This window comes from Lepidochelys olivacea, assembly GCF_965140295.1.
Source record: "Lepidochelys olivacea isolate rLepOli2 genome assembly, chromosome: 28".
In the NCBI taxonomy this organism is placed as follows: domain Eukaryota; kingdom Metazoa; phylum Chordata; order Testudines; family Cheloniidae; genus Lepidochelys; species Lepidochelys olivacea.
In genome coordinates this window covers 4,628,946-4,651,842 of record NC_140438.1, presented here as the reverse complement: position 1 = coordinate 4,651,842, position 22,897 = coordinate 4,628,946, and the positions used below count along the sequence as shown (strand labels likewise).

The following is a 22,897-nucleotide window of genomic DNA, read 5'->3' as shown; positions in this document are numbered from 1 at the left end:
GGGAAATGCAGCCCCTGCGAGCTCTGCCTCTACGCATGCGCGACCCCCCCCCAACCCCGCGATCTGCGCATGCCCGGAGCCGGGAAACATGGCGGGGCGGGGTCACAGCTCTCCCTGCACTCCTCTCTGTGGGCGGGGCAAAGACAAGGGCTCGAGTTGCACGAAACCCTCCTCCGCGAGAGGCTCCAGCGGCCGCGCGCGAGCCAGGCAGAGCCGCAGCGCCCCGCGCGCCTTCCCAGACCGCCTCGTTATCCCCTTTTACGTCACTTCCGTTCCCGGGAGAGTCAAGAACTACATCTCCCAGCCTGCCCCGGGAGGCGCTTCCGCCCTCTGCAGCGCAGGTAAGGGTCAGCCTGACTCTCCCCGAGCCTCTCATCCCCTCCCCCCGCAGACACCCCCGGCCCACGCCCCTCCCCCAGCCGGCGCCTCTCAGACCCGACCACACACATCCCCCCCCCGCCCGGAGCCCCCCGGCGCCTTCCCGCCTCTCAGGCGACCTCTGGGGTCCCGGGGGCGGGGCCTGGTCCCTCGTGGCCCCGCCCCTGGGCCCGGCCGCTGCGCTGCGGGGGGAGCCGGGGAGCGCGGGCCGGGGCTGCTCGCTGGGCGGCCGGAGCCTCAGCCCCGGGGCCTCCGGCCCGGCTGCTCCCCGGGGCCCGGGCAGCGCCCCTAGGACCGGCCCCGCCCCGCCCCGGCTCCCCCCGCCCCGCCCCCCTCGGCCAGCGCCGGGGCCCCCGAGGCGGCGAGCGGCCCGGCGGCCGGGGAGACCCGCCCAGCGGCTGGCCCTGGGGCCGGGGGTCTCCTGCCCGAGGGGCGCGTCCCGGGGTCGGGCAGCGGGTCGCGGTCACTTGCGCCCCCGCGTGTCCCAGCGCCCGGGCTCCGCGCCTGGCCGGGGAGCGGCCCCGGAGCGCGACCCGCCCGGCCCCGGCCGCAGGGCCTGCGAGCGAGCCCGGGCCGGGGCCGCGCTGGGGCTTCCCCCGGAGCCTGGTGTACCCCAGGCCGGGGGCTGGAGGAGCCGCTGGCCCCGGGAGGACCCCGCCGCGTGCCCCCAGGTGTGCGCGCCCCCCGGCGGGGAGCCCCCGGTGCCGGGAGCCCAGCCCAGCCCCCCGGCCGCCCCGGCTTCCCGCCGCGCCCCGGGGCCGGCTCGGCTTTGCTCCCCTCGCCTCAGACAGCCCGGCTCCCCTCGCGGGGTCCCCCTGCTGCCACGGCCCGGGCAGAGTCCGAGAGAGGCCGTCTCCGGCGGGGCCCAAGCAGCCCGGGGCTGTGACGGGCCGGTGCGGAGGGAGCAGTTCCTGCCCCTTCCTCCCGTCTGCTTTTCAGAGTTTGCCCCATTTTCTCTCTCATTCTCCAGTGTTCATGTAACAGTCTCAGGTCTGGGAGGTTTGACCTGCAGCGAATTTTATTTCTGTGGGAAATTGTCCTGAATCATTCCCCAAACGAGAAGGGGCTTAATGGGTGCCGCTTGCCGAGCCCTGAGACCCAGCTGCCTCTGGGGTGGGATGGGGTGGCCATTCTGTGCCAGCACCAAAGCAAGGAAGGGGGGGACAGAAGGAGGGAAGAAAACCCAGCCCAAGGTTACACAGTCCTGGCTACTGCTGCCCCCAACTGCCCAACACAGCTCCCCTGCTAGCCCCCAGTTGCCTGCCTGCCCCTGCTGCTGCCTCCTCCCCGCTGCCAGGGAGTTTTCCTGCTCCATACTCCCCTCACCTACCCTCTTAAAGTACCTCCCCAAAGGGCTCCCTGCTGCCCATGTGAATGGTGTGTTTGTGTGTGGGGGGAATTATTACTGTCTGTTTAATGAACTTCCATATACAATCCCGTCAAAGTGTCCAACTACTCTCACTTAACAGAAAATCTCTTCAGATCCGGGTGCTTTTCTCTCATTATCAAATATTTCTTTTTAGACCTATTTCTTCCCCAGTTCTCCAAGATAGATCTAAAATATCCTGTGTGCAGTCATAGAATCATAGAATATCAGGGTTGGAAGGGATCTCAGGAGGTCATCTAGTCCAACCCCCTGCTCAAAAGCAGGACCCATACCCAATTAAATCACCCCAGCCAGGGCTTTGTCAAGCCTGACCTTAAAAACTTCTAAGGAAGGAGATTCCACCACCTTAGGCAACACATTCCAGTGTTTCACCACCCTCCTAGTGAAAAAGTTTTTCCTAATATCCAACCTAAACCTCCCCCACTGCAACTTGGGACCATTACTCCTTGTCCTGCCCTCTTCCACCACTGAGAATAGTCTAGAACTATCCTCTCTGGAACCACCTCTCAGGTAGTTGAAAGCAGCTATCAAATCCCCCCTCATTCTTCTCTTCTGCAGGCTAAACAATCCCAGCTCCCTCAGCCTCTCCTCATAACTCATGTGCCCCAGTCCCCTAATCATTTTTGTTGCTGTAGTAGCCACGGTGGTCACAGGATATTGGAGGCTGCCCCCTTGATTTATATTCGGATGTTCCATGTTATTCTCCATCCCATTCCTTATGAATCTGCACGTGTTAGCTTTTTTGCTGGCAGCTGTGTACTGAGTGGAGCTTTTCATTGATCTGTCTACAGCAACATGCAGATCCCTTTCTTGAGTTGTGTAGCCGATAATATGTTCTGCTGATGCCACTAGGTGTAATACATGTTCATAGGGGTTTCTCCCCTCTTCCTTATTTGTATTTCCTCTCCCTACTAATGTTGGGGTATCCTGCTCCTATAGGTTTGTGTATTAATGATCTTATGATCCTGGGGTCAAATGTGTCAATTCGGTGCCGTGGCACTCCTGTGGTCAGACATCTGTGAATGTTCTATTGAAAAGCCTGTGTTAGCTCATTTTCCTCTGGTTGGCTGATGTCTTTATGGATGAAATTCCTCCTTAGACACTCTGTTTCCAGTTCTCCAAACCTTAGGGGTGACTGTTAGACCATTTATCTGTTCCAGAGTTCATAAGCCTCAAGCCTTATGCTAACTGCTCAAGCCAGTATTGTACAGGATACAGGCCTGTTGGTTCTTTGCATTACTGCTGCATAAAATAAATGCTAAAGCGGGATCTATGGGCTACATTTGATAGTTAATTTACCCCACAGTGTATAAGTAGCTGCAGTTTTTCTCTCCAATGTGCATTGCTTTGCATTTAGAAAGACAAGGTGGGTGAGGTAATATCTTTTATTGGACCCGCTTCACTTGGTGAGAGAGACAAATCTCTGAGCTACACACAGATGTCGTCTTCAGGAGAGTGGCCTAAAAAATTGTCCTCCTTTCTCTCTAGCTATCTATTTCTAATTTAATATTCCCTGAGATTTTTTCCATGTCTCACTAATAATAAAATATTAACATAAAATATCCTCAGATTTTGACCTTTTCTCCAATTTTTGAATATACTTAGAAAAGTTTTGCCGACGTTTCCCATTTTCTCTCAATTTGTCAAATAACAATATGAAATTCACTCTCATTTTACCTCCTTACTTACTATTGACTATCGATATTAAAATCCCTCACATTTTTCCACTTTCCTTTCTAGTTTGTGAAAATCGATCAAAATTCTCCACATTTCCACCCTTTTCTCTTTAATGACTTAACATGGATGTCAGTCTTTTTCCATGTAATTATCAAATGTCTGTTTAAAAAAAACATCTTTTGTTTGGAGATGTTCCCATGTTTAGTTGCAGCAAGTTCTCCTGTTTTGGAGGAATTTGTTACCTTAGTCATTCTCCATCCTGCCGGTTGCAGGGAGTTAAAGGGTCAACTTTCTCCTCTCATTTGAGACTCATTTCTTTCCCCCTTTATCTTCATTAAAATGTTTGCTGATGAAAGTGACTTGCCCCATATTTAATACACATCAAAGCCAGAGGCCTCCCCCTCTTTCAGGGAATGGTATCTCCCAGCTGCTCACAGGACAGTTGGCTGGACCCTTTTCTTTTCCTCGGGGGGCACAGGATGAGGGCTCAGTCTGTGCCTGGCTCCTTGCTGCCCAGGCTGTACTCAGAGTGGCTGAGAATCTCCATGCTGTTAGCCCTTCACCATGTTCACCAGCAGTATCCCAAACACCCATGACGAATGGTCTCCATGAGGGGTGGTTTCATCCAGTGCTGAGATGTAGTCGTCTCTGGAGTGGGTCCCTATTGGCCGTTATCTGCCAGTCACTGGGCATGGAAATTTCTTTAAAAATGTGGCTCCTCCATGCCATGCATTCTCCTGTGAAAGAAGCATCGCCTAGGGCTCCCCACACCTGTGTGAATGGCTGGCAGGGGCTGCTGATAACTTTCTATCCATTTGTCAATTACTGATATGAAATCAGGATTGGCTTTGCTTCTCTCCCCGTTTTCAAAACTGGAGGAACTTCAAGTTTGGGAGGGAAAACTTTTGCTTTGAATCCCTCTCAGAAGAAGAGGGTGAGGGAGGAGGAAAGGACTCTGGCCTCATCCCTCCTGAGCCGTGTTTCTGGTTTCACTCAGACCAGTGTTAATCGAGAGACACTTCAAGGAAGAACATGCAGTGACTCCAGATTAATGGGGGCAAATAAAATCAGGATATGTCCTTGTGGGGAGGGGGTTTCAGTTGTTGCTAAAGGGGCGGGGGGAAGCCCTCAGTCTCTGTCTGACTGTGTCTCTCTTCTCAGGATGTTAGGGTTGAGCTTCCTGGGTCAGATGCTGCTGCCTGCATTGTGATCTGGGAGACCAGTCTGACCAGCTGTTGCTCCCCTGGTGGGGTCTGGGCTTGGGAGTGAGTTGGAGTGAAGCTTCCTCTGTGCCCAGGCAAGGTGAGGACTTTCTCCAGCTGTAATTAGCTCCATGGGCCAGCCCTAGGCTCTGTCCACACCACATTTGAGCCAGATACTCCAAGTGATTGATAAAGACCTCAGGGGACATGCTGGGGATGGGTATGAAAGAGACTCTGCACAAATAGCCCCTCCTCACCCCACATCTCTCCTCCCCTTAGCAATTGCAGGAGCCAATCCAGCCATAGGAGAGTGAACACCCAGGAATGGCTGGCTGTCTGCCAGAGGGGGAGGGCCAGGAGATGGGAAACGCAAGGAGAAAAGGGAGAGAGAGATTGATAGGGCAGTGGGAGAAATAACTGGGGAGAGAGATTCCCAGATCTCTAACCTGCCCCCACACACTTAACTGCATCATCCCTGGGCAGATTCCCTTTCCAGTGAACAAGGTGAGGTGCAGGGAGAGGAAAAGCCGATTCCTGACTCTCCCTGTGCCCCCGGCTGTGGGAGTGTGCTGCCCCGGGGACAATGTCAAGGGAAATCTTCCAAAGTCACTCCTTTTGTTCTGCTCTTGTCTCGTATTTGGTTTCCAGACTTTGTTACTGGGAGGGTTTCAAAATGTCTTGGTTTAGTGCTAGTGGGGTGGGCCGGGTCAGTGCTGTAATAAAGTGACCAAACATTTCCTCAGAATAGAATCATAGAACTGTAGGGCTGGAATGAACCATGAGAGGTCATCTAGTCCAGCCCCCAACACTGAGGTGTTTGTCCAACCTGTCCTTAACAACCTCCAATGATGATGAATCCAAAACCTCCCTTGATAACCTATTCCAGTACAGAATTAGCCTTCGTCACAACTGAATCACAAGGCTAGCTGAGATTCAGTTTGTGATCCACTATAACCCCCAGATCCTTTTGAGTAGTACTGCCCCCCACTTTTTCTCAGATTCTTGAACATGGGTATACAGGGGTTTCCCCTCTATTCATTTATCAAATATTCATGTGAAATACACACAGATTTTACCTCATATCAACAACTGATATAAAATCCCTCTGATTTTCCACTTTCCTCTCTATAATTTGCAAAATGGATCCAAAATCCCTCCGATTTGCACCCTTTCTCTTTCATTTCTGAACATTGATCTCAAAACTCAGGTTTTGCCTCTTTCTATGTTGTTATCAAATGTCAATTAGAAATCCTGTTGGGTTTAAGGCTGTTCCCCATATTTCTAAATCCCAGCAACTTCTCCTTCCTTGGAGGGAACCTGTGGCCCTTAGTCATTCTCCATCCTGGATGTTGCAGGGGGTTAAAATTGCCCAGTGATCTTCTTTCTCCGCTCCTTTGAGAAACATTTTTTCCCTCCTTTATCTCTGTTAAAAGGTTTCCTGAAGAAAGAGACCAGCCACATATTTAATACAAATCAAAGCCCTGTCTGGGGGATCAGTGGTTCCCAGCTGGTACCAGGAGAGTTGGCTGGACCCTTTTCTTTTCTCCAGCTGGCACGGGATGAGGAGGTCACTCTGGGTACAGCGTGGGTCTAGAAGTATCCCACACAGCATGACAAATGGTCTCTGTGAGAGGTTTCTTCCTGCCATGCTAAGATGTAGCCTCTGGGATGGATGCATGGTGGCCATTATTTGCTAGTGACAGGGCATGGAAATTTCTTTCTTATTTTGCAAAAAGAAAAGGAGTACTTAGAGACTAAGGTGCCACAAGTACACCTTTTCTTTTTGTGGATACAGACTAACACGGCTGCTACTCTGTTACCTATTTTGGCCCTCCATGCCTTCCACTCTCCTGTTAAAGAAGCATCCCCAAGGGCTCCCTCTGCTTGTGTGACTGGCCAGCAGAGGATGGTGATAACTTTCTATCCATTTATCAGATACTGAGGTAACACTGTTCCGGGGGGCGGGGGTGTGTGGCATGTCTGTGTGGGGAGATTGCAGCTGGAGCTGAAGGGTCATTGTAGTAGGGGGAGGCCTCTGGGTGACTGGGCAGGGGGTACCCTAGTCAGGTTGGTGGGTTCTGGAGGTTTGAGGTTTCGGGGGGTAGTTCTGATGTGCCCAGCCCTGAGGCTATGTGTCCTGGAGGTGGGTGTCACTGGGGGCCTGTTGGCTGCAGAACAGTGGGGGTGGGGGTCTCTTGGGGAGGTGGGGCAGGGGGTTAGAGGGTGCCTGGTGCTGTGCCAGGGGCTCTGTCTGGGCTTCCCCTGCAGACTCCTGGGATCATTGCCATGCCCGGTGCACAGAGCTGGGGCGGGGAGTTCTGGCACTAGATTGGGGGATGCCAGGCAGACAGAGTGTGGGGTCCCACTGTAAAGCATCAGGGGGTCTCTGGCAAACGGCATGGCAGATTCTGCTGAAGGGCAGGTGGGGATCCTAGGCAGGCAGTGGGAGAATCCCAGGCAGGCAGTGGGGGACTGAGTTCCCAGTGGGGGGGGGGGAGAGTCCCTGGCTGCTGGGGACTCTTGGTGGAGGGAATCCTTTGGGATTCTCAGGCTGGCAGTGAAGGTCTGATGGGGGTTCCCTGGCTGGTGGGGCTCTGAGAAGCATCTGGGGTCCCTGGCCAGGGACTATGGGGGCTGGGTCCCAGGGAATACCTGGTGGGACCCTGGCTGGGGGAGTCTGGGCTTTGGACACTGGGGGGGTGTCTGGGGGACCCTGGCTGTGGGGGCTGCTATTAACCATGCTTAGTCTCCTTGATCAGTTTGTGTCAGAATCCTGGCTCCAAGCACTGCCTGTCATTCCTCAGCCATGCCCAGTCACTGTGATACCTTTCTATCCACTTATCAAACACAGATTTTGCTTTTCTCCTCTCTTGAAAACTGCAGGAACTTCCGGTTCCGTTGGGAAAATTCGTGCCCCCAGTCCTTGCCCTAGATCTGGGGGGTCAGGGAGGTAGAAAGGGGGTTAGCATTGCCACACAATGGTCTCATCCACAGCATTCTGGACTCATTCTTTCTGAAATCTGGTTTCATTAAGACCATTGTTAAACCAGAGTCACTGCATGGAAAGACAAGGAGTGACTCCAGATGGACAGTGGGGCAAATGAGATTAGCAATTCTCCCTGTGAGGAGGTACTCTCATTAACTGCTCTCCCCAGAGAACTAAAGACGGGAATGCTGCTCAAACACACTGTCCCTCTCTGCTCAGGATATTAGGGTTCAGCTTCCTGGGTCACACATTGCAGCCTTCATTGTGATCTGGGAGACCCAGTGGGGGTTCTGAGCTGGGAAATGAACTTAATTAAAGCTGCTTCTCTGCCTGGCCCAGGTGATGACTTTCTCCAGCTGGTACTAGCCCTATAGGCCCTGTTAATACTAAATTCTGAGCCAGAGACTCCAAGTAACTAAAAGAAACCAAGGGAAAATGCTGGGGTCTGGCATTAAAATGACTCTACACAAACAGCGTTCCCCCACCCCACCCCCATTTCTCCTCCCATTAGCAATTGCAGGGACAAATCCAGCCATGGGGAGCAAACAACCCAGGAATGGGACTTTCGTACCAGGTGGGCAGGGAAAGGGGACAGGGAAAAGGAGATAGAAAGAGAGACTGAAAAGGGCTGTGGGAGAGAAGAGTTTTGAGAGAGATTTCCAGATATCTAATCTGTCCAGACAGATTAATTACTGCATCCTTGGTAGAGTCACTTTCCTGTGGACAAGATGAGCATCAGACAGGAAAGCCCAGTTCCTGACTCCATATCCCTCTTGCTGGGGTGTGGCTGCCATGAGGTCCGTGTCAGACGGAATCATCGAAAGTGACTCCTTTGGTTCTCCTTTTTTTGAGCATTTTGTTCAAAGACTTTGTTACAGGATGTGGTGAGGGAGAAGAGAGGTTAAAAATGTGTCCTTGGGCTTAGCCTGGCAGGAGGGGCCAGGTCTGCACTGTAATAAAGAGATCAAGCATTTTTCCAGCATGGCAGAATCTAGGATATCTGTCTGCAGGGAAAGGGCCTGGGGGAAGCATGATGTGAAATTAACTAAAGCCTGTTCTGAAACCTCCAGAATTTCCCTTCTCACCCGGCCAGGCTGCAGAATGACGTCCATGTTTCGCTCCAGTTCATTCCATCCTCCCATGGGACAGGGGAGAGAAATGGCTGCAGAGGAGCCAGTTCATGTAGGAATTATTGGGGGGTTTCTGGGGGGTTCCTGCAGGAGGGAGGGGGCAGCAAATACGCTGGAGATGGGAAGGTTTGCACCCTCTGGGTTGGAGCGGGGCAGGAAATTCCCAGGGTGGAGAAAGGGAGGAGGACAGGGGGTGGCAAAGCTGCTGGGAGTTGTTTAATAAGTGGTCTAGATTATAGGAACAGACCCATGAGGTTCGGAGGTGGAAATGCCCTCATTTGTGAAACAGAAAATAACCCACCTATATAGAGCTGGGAAAACTCACCAGACTCATAGTGCTAGAGCCTGACCTGACTAACCAGCAGCTGCTGTGAGAGATAAAGGGGGCACCCACCAGTCAGGTTTGGGGAGATTCCCCTCCCTTCATATCCAGCTCCTCACAATGAGGAGGGTGTTGGGCTTCCTACCAAGGAGCTCTCCCTGGACCCTGCTAGGGGCTCCATCTCCTGTACCAGTCTGTGGCTAGTAGGTGTGTGGTGGATCTGCTAGGAGAGAGGAGGGGCTCTCCGTCCCCTCACCCTGGTGTTTCCTGGATGCTCTGAGCAGGGTGGGGGTGGGCCTCTGTTGACTGTGAGCCTCCCAGAGCTTCCATTTGATTGGCTCCTCTCCCCCACAAATATTGGGGCTGTGAGTAGGGCAGCAGGTACTGAGTGTTCGACTCTTGCTCTTTCAGGGGCTGGTGACCTTCGAGGAGGTGGCTGTGTATTTCACTAGGGAAGAGTGGGCTCTGCTGGACCCCGCTCAGAGAGCCCTCTACAGAGACGTCATGCAGGAGAATTATGAGAATGTGACCTCGCTGGGTAAGGGTTCCTGTCCCCTCTCTTCTTGGAAGGGGAAATGAAGAGATAAGGTTCACACCAGCCCCACAATGCCACCTCTACTCTGTCCTGTTTCAGCATCACCCCAATATGCCAGTGACACACACAGTGCCAGAGACCCTCCCCTGCTGCAGAACACTTTGGCAACAGAGCACAGGAGCAGTATCGCACAGTGTCAAATATCTCCTGTTTACACAAGTAAAACTGGGGGTTAGGTCCAGCATAACCAACAGAAGCTTCCTACCCATGGCCTTCTCTCAAACCCTGAGCCTACTCCATCCAGACCAGAATGTGCTTGGGGTGAAACAAGCAGGCTGCTGGAGTCGGAGCTGCTGGTCCAGGGTTACTTATCACACAGAGACTCAGTGCATCCTTGAATGCTGGCGGGGGGTATCCAGAGAGGGGAGCTCCAGCAGCAGAACCTTGAATATCACCCAGGATTACAGATGACACAACTCCTCATTGATCTGGATTGTACCCCAGCGTGTGAAAATGACTTAAGTTAGTAGCGAAGCTTCTTGAGACCTGGAGAGTCTTGCTCTCCCATCACCATGTGTAATAGCCATAATCTCTCTTCTCTGCAGGCATCTTGGATTTTTGAGTCCCCCATTGCCAAAGTCACATGACCCTGATTCTTATTTTTCACATTCTGCTTTTCCAGACTAATTAGAATCTGTTGCTCCTGAATTATAGCTTATAATTTCCTAGCGTTCATAGAATATCAGGGTTGGAAAGGACCTCAGGAGGTCATCTAGTCCAACCCCCTGCTCAAAGCAGGACCAATCCCCACCTAAATCATCCCAGCCAGGGCTTTGTAAAACCTGACCTTAAAAACCTCAAAGGAAGGAGATTCCACCACCTCCCCAGGAAACCCATTCTAGTCCTTCACCCCCCTCCTAGTAAAGATTTTTTTCCTAATATTCAACTTTAACCTCCCCCCACTGGAACTTGAGACCATTGCTCCTTGTTCTGCCATCTGCCACCACTGAGAATAGCCTAGATACATCCTCTTTGGAACCCCCTTTCAGGTAGTTGAAAGCAGCTATCAAATCCCCCCTCCAAAGGCAAACTTGGAGATGCTGGGGATTCAACGCAGCGCCTCATACATGCAAAACATGTGCTCTATCACTGAGTTACATCCCCAAACTAGATGTAGCTAAGGACAAACATCCACTTGTCCTTGTTGAACCTCCTCAGGTTTATTTTGGCCCAATCCTCTAATGTGTCTAGGTCCTTCTGTATCCTATCCCTACCCTCCAGCATATCTACCTCTCCTCCCAGTTTAGTGTCATCTGCAGACTTGCTGAGGGTGCAATCCACAGCATCCTCCAGATCATTAATGAAGGTATTGAACAAAACCGACCCCAGGACCGACCTTTTTGGGCACTCCGCTTGATACTGGCAGCCAACCGACATGGAGCCATTGATCACTACCCCATGATCCAGCCAGCTTCCTATCCACCTTATAGTCCATTCATCCAGCCCGTACTTCTTTAACTTGCTGGCAAGAATACTGTGGGAGACCATATCAAAAGCATTGCTAAAGTCAAGGAATAACACATCCACTGCTTTCCCCTCATCCACAGAACAAGTTATCTCATCATAGAAAGCAATTAGATTAGTCAGGCATGACTTGCCCTTGGTGAATCCACGTTGACTGTTCCTGATCACTTTTTTGTCCTTGAAGTGCTTCAAAATTGGTTCCATGTTTTTTTTCAGGGACTGAGGTGATGCTGACTGGCCTGTAGATCCCCAGATCCTCCTCCTTCCCTTTTTCAAAGATGGGCACTACATTTGCCTTTTTCCAGTTGTCCAGGACCTCCCCTGATCACTATGAGTTTTCAAAGATAATGGCCAATGGCTCTGCAATCACATCCACCAACTCCTTTAGCATGCTTGGATGCTTCTGACAGTGGCCAATGCCAGGTGTCCCAGAGGGAGTGAACAGAACAGGTCATCATCAAGTGATCCATCTCCTGTCACCCATTCCCAGCTTATGGAAAACAGAATTTAGGGACACCATCTCTGCCCATCCTGGATAATAGCTTTTGATGTACCTATCCTCCGTGAATTTATCATGTTCTGTTTTTGAACCCTGTTATAGTCTTGGTCTTCACAATATCCTTTGGCAAAGAGCTCCACAGGTTGACTGTGGGTTGTGTGAAGAAATACTGCCTTTTTGTTTGTTTTAAACCTGTTGCCTATTAATTTCATTATGTGATTCCTAGTCCTTGTGTTATGAGAAGGAGTAAATAACACTTCCTTCTTTACTTTCTCCACACCCGTCATGATTTTATAGACCTCTCAGATATCCCCCCTTCTCTTTTCCAAGCTAAAAAGTCCCTGTCTTTTTCATCTCTCCTCATACAGAAGCTGTTTCATACCCCGAGTTGGTTTCTCTCCCCCTCCCCCCCATTTTCTGAACCTTTTCCAATTCCAGTATATCTTTTTTGAGATGGGTTGACCATGTCTGCACACAGTGTTCAAGATGTGGGCGTACCATGGATTTATATAGAGGCAATATGATATTTTCTGACTTACTATCTATCCCTTTCTTAATGATTCCGAACATTCTGTTCACTTTTTGACTGTCTCTGCACACTGAGTGGATGTTTTCAGAGAACTATTCACAGTGACTCCAAGATCCCTCTCTTCAGTGGAAAAAGCTAATTTAGACCCCATCATTTTATATGTATAGTTGGGATTATGTTTTCCAGTGGGCTATAATATGTGCTATCCTGACATCTAGGACTGCTGAGATCCTGCATTCAGTAATATCCCTGCCCTTCCTGTTCCCTTTCTCCACTGAACCCCACCAGCCCATGCTTACTGTTCCCAGCTTCCCCAGGACTCTCTCATTGTCTCTGGACCTCTGTGTCAGCAAGAAGCAGTGCCAGGGAGATTTGCCCTCTGTCTGGAGTCTTCGATTTGTGGGACATGGATTTACTTTCTCTGTGTTTTAGGAGACTCTTTGAAATTGAGTATCTGTGACATTAACCACAGTACAATTTGGACTGTTGAACAGCTGTTTCCCCTCAGTTCCCCAAGCTGGGGTGCCTTTTACACTGCTTTGCTGTGAGAACAGCCACTCCTGGGCAGTTAACACACAATCTCCGGCATGTAACTCGCTCCCAGCTACACAGTATTGAGTGCTGCTAGTCAGCCACTCACAAATTACAGTGCACCACAGGAGAACCCCAGAAAATTCTCTGGTCCCAGACTTTCTTCCAGAAATGTGCATCTTGCATTGTCCAGCACACTACTGAACAATGCAAGCTCATATGAAGTCTGTCATTTCATCAGTGGAAAATGACATGCACCAGCCTTGTTATCCCAAATGAAGTTTGCAACACACTTTAATCCAAAAACACTGGTTAGATAAAACAAAATTGTTAACAACTGAAAAAAAGATTTTAAGTGACTACAGGTAATGAGGCATAAAAGTCAGAATTGTTTACAAAAGAAATACAAGATGAAACACTAAATGTCTAACTTAACAAGCTAAAATGGATTCAAAGCAAATGTTTCTCTCACCATATGCTGAGACAGGCTGACTTTCCTTTCAGCCAGGACTCCCCCTACCCACCCCTGCCCCCCAAGTTCAGTTCTTCAGGAGTTGTCATGAGCAGAGGGAAATGGGGGAGAGAGAGAGAGTCCCAAGCATTTTTCTCACCTCTTTTTAAAATTCAGTCCTTTGGACTAGAAACAACGTCAGTTCTCAGCTGAGTCATGGTGACAGGCTGTCTGTTGTAGATATGATCTTCAAGTGGTCCCTGTAATGGACTGTAAATGTCTTCTTCACACCTTCTCCCTGCCGGAGAATGGCTGTTTGACCAGCTGTTTGCCTTGCTGTCTCTGAAGAACTCCTCTGTGGGTGTTCTCCAGCATTGTAACTTTTTCAGTAATATCACACAGTAAAACCTCATAACTTTAGATACAGTGTTGCTACACATTTTAACAGGAGGATAATATTCAGTAGATTATGCGTTTTCAAATGATACCTCAGAAGCCAGATTATGTACAAAATTGGTCATAATTTTCTAGAAGAGTGAACATAGGGGTACAGACGGACACAGTGTCTGTCTGTGTGTGTTTGCAGCAGGTATGTGGGTATTTCAATCCCTCATAAGCAGAGTGTTCAGCAACTTCAAGGACCTGGGGAGATGGTCCTGAGAATTCATTGGTTTACTAAGTGTGACACTGTCTGAAATTGTAAGACCCTTTATTATTATTTATTAATTTTATTATTAATACCAATATGATAAATTGCAATGAGTCGTACTAGATATGCCATGTAATGTCAGTGAAAACGTTATGATTTTCTAAGTATGATAATTTTCTTTCTATGTTTGTATCACCTTTGTATTGTGAGTTATAGATATGTAGGGTATATCTGTATTTCCACACTTGTGCAGTGTTTCTGGGTGACACACCCAGATATATTGGCGTCAGCAGTGCCTAGCCGGTTCGATAGCCCATCCAGGGTCATCACCTGTACAATGAACCCATGTAAAGGACTAATGGGATACATCTATTGAGTCAGCAAGACATGCAGGGATATGCCTGTGTACTTAGAACTCCAAGGCTTTTCCATACCATGTGCTGTGAAGCTTGTGTTTGGGACACAGGAAGTACAAGCGACGTGGCAAAAGTAATATAAAGGACAGCTGAATCAACTCCATTTTGTCTTCAGTCCCTCTTCCTACCTCTGGAGCAACTTTTCTACAAACTAAGCTTTAAACAAAGGACTGAATGACCCATCCAAGCTGTGGATATGTTCCAGATGGACTTTGAAGCCAGCAACTCACCAGTACTGCTAAGAACCTGATATATAGATTTCTGAATGTATCTGACTGCTCTCCCATTTAACAACTCCCTTATTGTTTGTTTCTTTTATAATAAACCTTTAGTTTAGATGCTAAAGGATTGGCAGGCAGCATGGTATTTTATGTAAGATCCAAACCTATACTGACCTGGTAATGTCGCTGACCCTTTGGGGTCAGAAGAACGTTTTGTCTATTTCTGCAGAGTTTTTAAATAACCTCTCACTGTACTGGACTTAGGTGCTGATTGGGAGTCAGAGAACTAGAATGCAATAAAAGGAGCTGTGTGATTTCTTTTTTCAGCTTCTCGATAACCAGTGTGGGTGATCGGAAGCACTGTTTGTGACTGGTTGGTGAATTTAACTTCAGTGTTAACCACCAGTTTTAGGAGCATCTGCTCTCCCTTTTTCAGCCTCCCCTGACCTTGGCATTTTCAGTGAGGACTGCCCATGGCACACCAGGTCACACTAAGTACTGAAGTTAAATTAATAGAATGTTTGTTTTTTGTGACAAAGTCTTATGAAATCAACTGTACTCCTTGGTTTTTCTTTCATCTAAGCAGGGTTTCCAGTATCCAAACCTGATGTGATCTCCCAGGTGGAACAAGGGGAAGAGTCATGGGTCCCAGACCTCCAGGGTTCAGAGGAAAGAGAGATCCTGAGAGCACCCTACACAGGTGAGGAAACATTAAACCAACTCAAAATCTGTAAGTGCCTGAAGAAAATATCTGGGATGCCCGACAAAGCCCTTGGGAGGTCTCTCAGTTCATTATTGTCCCTAGCAGGGGTCGTATCCTCAGGGTAAATATAGCTCATGGCTTCCTGCAGATCCTAGCAGACACCAGGCAGGAGCTTCCTCCCTTCCCCCTGCAAATTTGGATGGGAAGTGAAGGCCAAATTGATCCCCTCCTCTCTCTATTTGTCTTATAACAAACACATGGGATCTTTTTTCAGGGAAAAAGGCAATACGCCGCATTTATTGAAGATAGAATGCATATGCTAATTGTTGTATCATTTGTGTACCACACAAATACACTGTCCTGCCAGTCGATGTTATAGTTACCAGTCCAGAGTCCAAATCAATCTATTGGCCAGCTAGGTTGATCACAGGTAGGAGGAGCCGGGTTCTGTTGGTTATGACATGATGCTTTGAAGTCTTGGCAGGACAAACCCAAAGTTTCATGGCCAGGCATCCTGTGTATATAGTGATTTTCCTTCATTGGGACCAATGAGTTTTGCACTGGCATGCTGTAATCAATTATTGTATGACAAGTGCTCGTTTTCTTAAATTATCCTTTTCATCCTTTATCTTGTTCTTTCATCAAGTTCCTCAGGGAGTTATCCCATGGTGGTTTTGGTCACAGCTGTCTTGTCCCCATTGATAGGTGACTGTCTCACCTTTAAAGTTGTCAGACTGTCCCCCTCTGACATTTCAATAGGGGCATGTTGCTGCCTCCTGGAGCCCTTATGTCTGTCTCCAGTTCCTCCCTCGTACATCTGGTTCAGCGATGGCCTTCACACTTATCTCTTAAAACACACATTCCTCATTCACAGACAAAACAGAATTCATTTACACACAACATTTTGAACAGAAACGTCAAATTGCAATGCAAAAGAAAACCATCATGGGATTCTTTCTTATTTCAAAATGGTAAACCTACAACAAATTGGTGACCCTCAAAGATCTGTTACTGCCTTGAAATCAGTCCAGACACAGATTCTGGCTGATGTATCTGTACCCATTGTCCCATTAAGCCGTTCCTTTCTGTTATTCAAAAAGGGTGGCTGGCAGGATATGATCAAATCATACACCAATACATTTAATACATGCTACATTATTATTCTTTATCCTTCATTCTAAATTATATAAAATGCAAACATAAAATCCTGCTACTACATTTTGGGAAAGAGTTTGGGGGAGTTGAGTGCCTGATTTTTATTTGACCTCTTTCCAGCACTTGTTTTGATTTGGCCTTCCCCTTTCCATCCCTGTTTTGAGGTTTCTGTCTCTACCACAGGAGGTGAAGCAATGGTATGTGAGAAAGAGGAGCAGAATTATCAGCAGGAAGATGCTGGGCAAGTGGATAAACACAGAGAATTATCACAAAGATTGAAAAGGAATGTGTCCAGGAGTAATGAGCAGGGAAAATCCTGTGAGATTCAGCACCGACCAGAGAGAGAGGAGGGAAACCAGCCAGGGGAGAAAGTGGATAAATGTATTTCCTGTCAGGGAACTCAGAAGGACATCAAGGAAACCGCAACCCAGCAGGAAATCCTCAGGGGAAAGAGGAAACATACATGCACTGACTGTGGGAAAAACTTATGTGACAACTCAGCCCTTATAAAGCATCAGAGAATTCACACAGGTGAGAAACCCTATGAATGCAGTGAGTGTGGGAAAAACTTCACTAACAGATCAGCCCTTCTTAATCATCAGAGAATCCACACAGGGGAGAGGCCCTATGAATGCAGTGAGTGTGGAAAATGCTTCACTAAGAGCTCAGCCCTTTCTGAACATCAGCGAATCCACACAGGGGAGAGGCCCTATGAATGCCGTGAATGTGGGAAAAGCTTCACTCACAGATCAGGCGTTTTCCTCCATCAGAGAATCCACACAGGGGAGAGGCCCTATGAATGCAGTGAGTGTGGGAAAAACTTCACTAGCAGCTCAGCCCTTTCTGAACATCAGAGAATCCACACAGGGGAGAGGCCCTACGAATGCCGTGAGTGTGGGAAAAACTTCACTCAGAGATCAGGCCTTTTTCTCCATCAGAGAATCCACACAGGGGAGAAGCCCTATGAATGCAGTGAGTGTGGGAAAACCTTCAATCGTAGCTCACACCTTATTAGGCATCAGAGAATCCACACAGGGGAGAGGCCTTATGAATGCCGTGAGTGTGGGGAAAGCTTCACTAACACCTCAGCCCTTTCTGAACATCAGAGACTCCACACAGGGGAGAGGCCCTATGAATGCCGTGAGTGTGGGAAAACCTTCACTCGCAGATCAGGTCTTCTTCAACATCAGAGAATACATACAGGGGAGAGGCCATATAAATGCAATGAGTGTGGGAAAAGTTTCACTAGCAAATCAGCCCTTTCTGAACATCAGAGACTCCACACAGGGGAGAGGCCCTATGAATGCAGTGAGTGTGGGAAAAACTTCACTCACAGATCAGGCCTTTCTGAACATCAGAGAATCCACACAGGAGAGAGACCCTTTGAATGCCGTGAGTGTGGAAAATGCTTCACTAACACCTCAGCCCTTTCTAAACATCAGAGAATCCATACAGGGGAGAGGCCCTATGAATGCAGTGAGTGTGGGAAAACCTTCATTCGCAGCTCGCACCTTATTAGGCATCAGAGAATCCACATGGGAGAGAGGCCCTGTGAATGCAGTGAGTGTGGGGAAAGCTTCACTAACATCTCAGCCCTTTCTGAACATCAGAGAATCCATACAGGGGAGAGGCCCTATGAATGACGTGAGTGTGGGAATACCTTCTCTTGGCACTAAGCCCATGTTAGCTATCAGAGAATCTGCACGGGAGATCAATACCATAAAAACCTCTAGGGCTATCCGTACTTTTTTTTTTCTTTAATACTTTTCCTGATTCCCACATAATAACTTTTAAAGCTGCTTGAACTGTTTGCAGCCCCATTTTCCCTTAGCTTGTCTAGATGAGGGGCCCATTTTTGCCTTTTGCAGTTTGCCCTGTTCTGAGGTGGACCCATTTGTCCTTTCTATCACTTCCATTGTCTCATGAGTAATTTGAGTATGCCCTTCCTATCAGGAACCAGGGAGCATCACATTTATAGCATTCCTCTTATTGCAAAGTTATTGTTAGTCACCGATGATACAGATTGTATCATTGCCAGTTCTTCTCACGTTGCTCTGGGTTGTGCTGAAGAGCAGTTATATTGGGAACTTTTCAAGTTATATTTAAATGAAGAGGAGCAGGGGCAGGGAAAAAAGTGTCCTTTCAGCCTCTGACACTGGAAGGAGACGGGGTGACTCAGAGATTCCCTCCTTCTCCATCACTGCAGAACTGTTACCTCCTGTCTGAGCCATGCAGAGTTTATCTTCATCGCGTTCTATCCCTCCACGTCTCAAAGTGTCATGTGATGAAGTGTTCTCAGTTGTCTGTGCTTGGAGATGATACTTTGGCTTCTTTAATCCTATATCGGAGTCACTATGACTGGAGGTGAAAGTGTCAAAGACCTAGAAGGGGAATTCAAATAGATCCCAAACACAGTGTGATCATCTGGAGTTTAAATCCTAGGTTCCATCTATTGGTAAAGTCACTTCTGGCAAGTTGGCTGTTTTGTCCCCCATTATGGGGATGCTAGGATACTAAAATTTTGTAAATAACATAGCTGACTATTGAGACAGTCTGAGTGAAGCTGATTTGAATGGATCAGAGGAGAATGTGATGGGAGAATCTCCTGTCCTGATTCTGAATAATCAGATGTAACCTGCCCTGAAATTTCACTTGACACGTTCATTGTCATGTATTCTATCTCTCTGTGACATGGCTTTTTATCTTTCCTGAAGAGTGTTTGGTCACCCAGTTGGATACTAGTTCTGTTTGATAGGATGTAGCTCAGATTTATTGGAGAATTTAAGACAAATGGCGATTTGCTAAAGTCATAATTTCTCACTTCAGCTTTGCTTTTTCCGCATCCCTCCATGATGACATGGAGACAGTTCAAGTGCAGTTCTGTCAACAGGAGAGAACTCTCCAATTTACTGACATGCTAACAAAGAAACAGTAGTTATTTAAAATCTCCAATCAGAAATTAAAGAAAAACTGGGCATGTTTCTGGAAGTCATTCTTTACTAACACTGCTGAGATTTTGAGTGGTTTTGTAAAGGATTCTACTTCAGAGAAATGTAAATTTACCCTAACCAAGGCCAAGGATTTGAAAAGAACTGGGGTTGAAAGAATACACACTCAGTTCTTGGTTTCCACCCCAGTAAAGGAAGCTCTGGTGACCAATGACCCCAGGAAAATTGTTTGTACAACTCCACTTACTAGTGCAGTGTCACTGATTACCGTTCCAAAGGATGCCAGGGTTCGATTGAGAACAATCACCATTCACCATTTGGGATCCAAGGGGAAGGAATGTCCTATGAAGCACTCAGTCTTTGGATCCAAACTGGCTGCCTGAGTGGGTAACAAGGACTTTCAGGCTGCAGAAATGATGGTAACCAATGAGACAACGAATGTGTCAGGCTCCATTTTCAGACTTCTGGATACACACATGCTGAGTCCTGATTCTGTGGTTTTGTGTCTGATGCGATGGATACACAATACAGCTGATGTTGGTGCAGCATTGTTGTTACAGATGCTCTCAGCCAGCGGGAGAGATCTCTCCCACTATTGGACTTCATTAGCCACCGCCGCTTGTGCGGGGTGGACTATGTTGGCAGGAGAAGCGCTCCTGCTGACGTAATGCCATCTACACAGGGGCCTAGGGCTCTGTAACTACGCTGCTCAGCTGTATTGATTTTTCGCTCCTGTGAGCAATATAGTTACACTGATCAATGTCTTTAGTGTAGACCAGACAGTTTCTCTTGTGTTTTATGCATTTACATCACTTCTCCTCCACCTCCTCCTACTTTGAAACATTAACAAGTTTGAAAAGAGAGATTCTTCCTCATGATGCAAACATTCCCACCTAGGAGACCCCTTCCACCAAGACACATGGCAGAAGAACCAAAGATATATGAACTTACAGCAGTGGTTGGGACCAACGTTGGGCCAAACCACAACTTGAGCCAAGGTTCAGTTGTTGGCAATGGGGATTAAAAGAAAACTAACATATATGACAAGAATTTGTGATCTTTGAATATATTCGTGTTACCACTGAAAATGAAATTATAGATGAAGTTATTGGTTAAAGAATAAGAGGCTCATGATAATCTGAATTATTTTGGAAAACTGAAAGTTGTCTTGTTTTTTGTTTTGTTAGTTGTACAGGAAATGATTTCTTATCTTGAAAAGTTAATTTGATTTAATTTACCCCCTGTAGTATAAGGAATTCTGGTAGAAAACCTCACTCCAAAGGTTAGGGTGGGAGAATGTGTGTGAAAAAGAGTGTATAAGAGAATATCGGCCCAATGAAAACTATTCGCAGAGACAAGTTGTATAATTTTTTTACCTGCTTAGACTGTAAGGGTCACTGACTTCCCCACTTCTCTAATTTGTAAAGGAGAGGCATGACATCTGTCATAGGATGTGACCAGCAGGTGGGAAAACTTCAATCATCAACCATCAGTATTAAGGAAAAGGTTGAAGTCCATTGCCTTTTATATCAAAAAGCCATCTAAAGGCTCGTCTACGCTGAAAAGCTATGTTGACATGGCCACATCTGTCAGGGGTGTGAAAAATCCACTCTGCTGAGAGAAGTAGTTAATGTGACCATAGACCCAGTGAAGACAATGTTAGATTCTTAGAGTATTTCCAGTGTTTGAAGTGTAGACATAGCCTTAGACAGAGTGATCTCCTATGGGAAGCGAGTCATGACATCAATTCTAATTTTGACTCATCTCCCTATATGTAAGAAAGCTACTAGTATGGAGGGCTGAACCAGCTGTCCCATTGCCTGGTTCCTCAACTGTAGCTACAGCTCTTAGAACCCATCAGTCCAAAGACTGAGAGAAATAGAGTTCCAACCATTGCCATTTTAGTATCTTATTGTTCCTTTCTCTATTTTTTGTGCTGGCCTTTCTATTATATCAGGGAGTGACGGTATAGCTCAGTGCTTGAGAGACAAAAACTCATTGGGGCCGATTGCCAAATGGGTCACTGTTGTTCACAAGCAACTTCTGTATCAGACCTGAGAAACTTGCTGTACCTAATACACTGATTTTATGATATTTATCCAGGAAGCATAGCAGTGAGATCTCTACTGAAAGCTTGTTAATTACTGATACTCCTAATCACTGAGAGAGGTGTGTATGAGCCATATTGAAGAAGTAATGTAAGTGCACGGAAAATGGTATTGTCATGAAAGTGAGTCACTCCAATCATTGGTCTTGTGGGGGACGGCCCATTCCAGTGGGAGGGAATTGTCACCCCTCCCTTGCTAGCTAATTATGCAACGTATTGCTCCATTGTCAACCTTTACACCAACCCAGAAAAGCCAATGGAAAACTATGAAAGCCAAACTGTAGACATCAAAACCCTGTGGAAGTGAAAAGGCCAATATGACAATGAGGAAATCATCCTTTCTGCAAATAAAGACAAAAGACTGCTTCAGTTTATGACAAAAGAGATCCATAACAACCAGTGGTTCTTCATGAAAGGCAGGGCCATGGCTCCTAGGGACTAGCAATCACTGCAATAGACTGAAATGTGAGGTGAGAATCTACTTAGATCGGGAAAGGTAACTATTAAAAAGTGTAGGTTGCATTTTGTGATTTTTGTTTTGTTGGTAACGATTGGTTTCCGTCACTCTCATTTGTTTCTGTTTAAATCTCTCTCTCTTGTTAAATACATTTCTGTTTGTTCAATAACTGTACTCAAGTGCTGTGTGTGATATGGTAGCAGTGATCTACAGTAAAACTGGTAACCTGGGCTATACCGTTGCTTTGGGCAGAGGGGATCTGGGATTTCTGTGAATATCTGGTGATCGGGGCTAGACCTCAGAGCGGGACACACTGATGGAACTCCAGGGGTTCGGGTGCTTCTATTGTCAACTGGCAGGGCTGCTGTAGCTCAGAGAAGGGTGCTTGAGTGCCTGACAGGCTGGTGAGTTTGGTTGCTAACATCCAGCTCCCAAATGCAAAAGTCCCTCTTCCTAGTGTCCAGGAGGCAACAAGGAGACTCTCAGCCCTCAGCACCCTGAGAAGGGTCACAATGTGCATCTTATATTGATCCACCTGTCAAATCCACACAGGGAAAGCACCCGATAGCATAGTTCCCTGGCTCAAAATAGCCCTAAAATTCTGCCTGTGAAATCATGGAACGTGTGCTCTTCCCTCTGTGAGAGCATGTAACGCGTCCAGTCTCTGGAGGGTAGGATTTGGGTCCAGAGTGACCTAGACAAATTGGAGGATTGGGCCAAAAGAAATCTGAGGAGGTTCACCAAGGACAAGTGCAGAGTCCTGCACTTAGGAGAGAAGAATCCCATCCACCGCTACAGGCTGGGGACTGACTGGCTAAGTGGCAGTTATGCAAAAAAAGGACCTGGGGATTACAGTGGATGGGAAGGTGGATATGAGCCAAGTGTGCCTTTGCTGCCAAGAAGGCTAATGGCATATTGGGCTGCATTAATAGGAGTGTTGCCAGCAGATCGAGGGAAGTGATAATTCCCCTCTATTTGGCATGGGTGAGGCCATATCTGGACTACTGCATCCAGTTTTGGCCCCCCCCCCCCCACACTACAGCAAGGATGTTGACAAATTGGAGAATTCAGCAGAGGGCAACTAAAATGA

General features: G+C 47.7%; 1 protein-coding gene across 4 annotated transcripts; it reads left to right on the top strand.

The window, feature by feature from the left end:
• The first annotated feature begins 21 nt into the window (after positions 1-21).
• On the top strand, positions 22-21,981 carry LOC311513997 (uncharacterized protein). 4 transcript variants are annotated; one of them, XM_084616238.1, is made up of 6 exons: positions 286-341; positions 4,604-4,744; positions 8,701-8,812; positions 9,494-9,620; positions 15,021-15,137; positions 16,479-21,981. In XM_084616238.1, the coding sequence occupies exons 3-6, from the start codon at positions 8,732-8,734 to the stop codon at positions 17,936-17,938; spliced, it is 1,785 nt and encodes a 594-aa protein (XP_084472364.1). In that variant the 5' UTR covers positions 286-341; positions 4,604-4,744; positions 8,701-8,731; the 3' UTR covers positions 17,939-21,981. The 4 variants fall into 4 exon arrangements, with proteins under 4 accessions (XP_084472363.1, XP_084472362.1, XP_084472364.1 ...); XM_084616237.1 differs by lacking the exon at positions 4,604-4,744 and having other exon boundaries at positions 22-341; positions 15,024-15,137; XM_084616236.1 differs by lacking the exon at positions 4,604-4,744 and having other exon boundaries at positions 22-341.
• The last annotated feature ends 916 nt before the right edge of the window (positions 21,982-22,897 follow it).

Bases quoted from the DNA above. Each gene is read 5' to 3' on its own strand.
- LOC311513997 (XM_084616236.1), top strand. From the start codon at position 70: ATGCCCGGAGCCGGGAAACATGGCGGGGCGGGGTCACAGCTCTCCCTG. The intron at 8,813-9,493 runs GTAGGAATTATT...TTGCTCTTTCAG, and splicing joins CTGCAGAGGAGCCAGTTCAT to GGGCTGGTGACCTTCGAGGA. The intron at 15,138-16,478 runs GTGAGGAAACAT...TCTCTACCACAG, and splicing joins CCTGAGAGCACCCTACACAG to GAGGTGAAGCAATGGTATGT.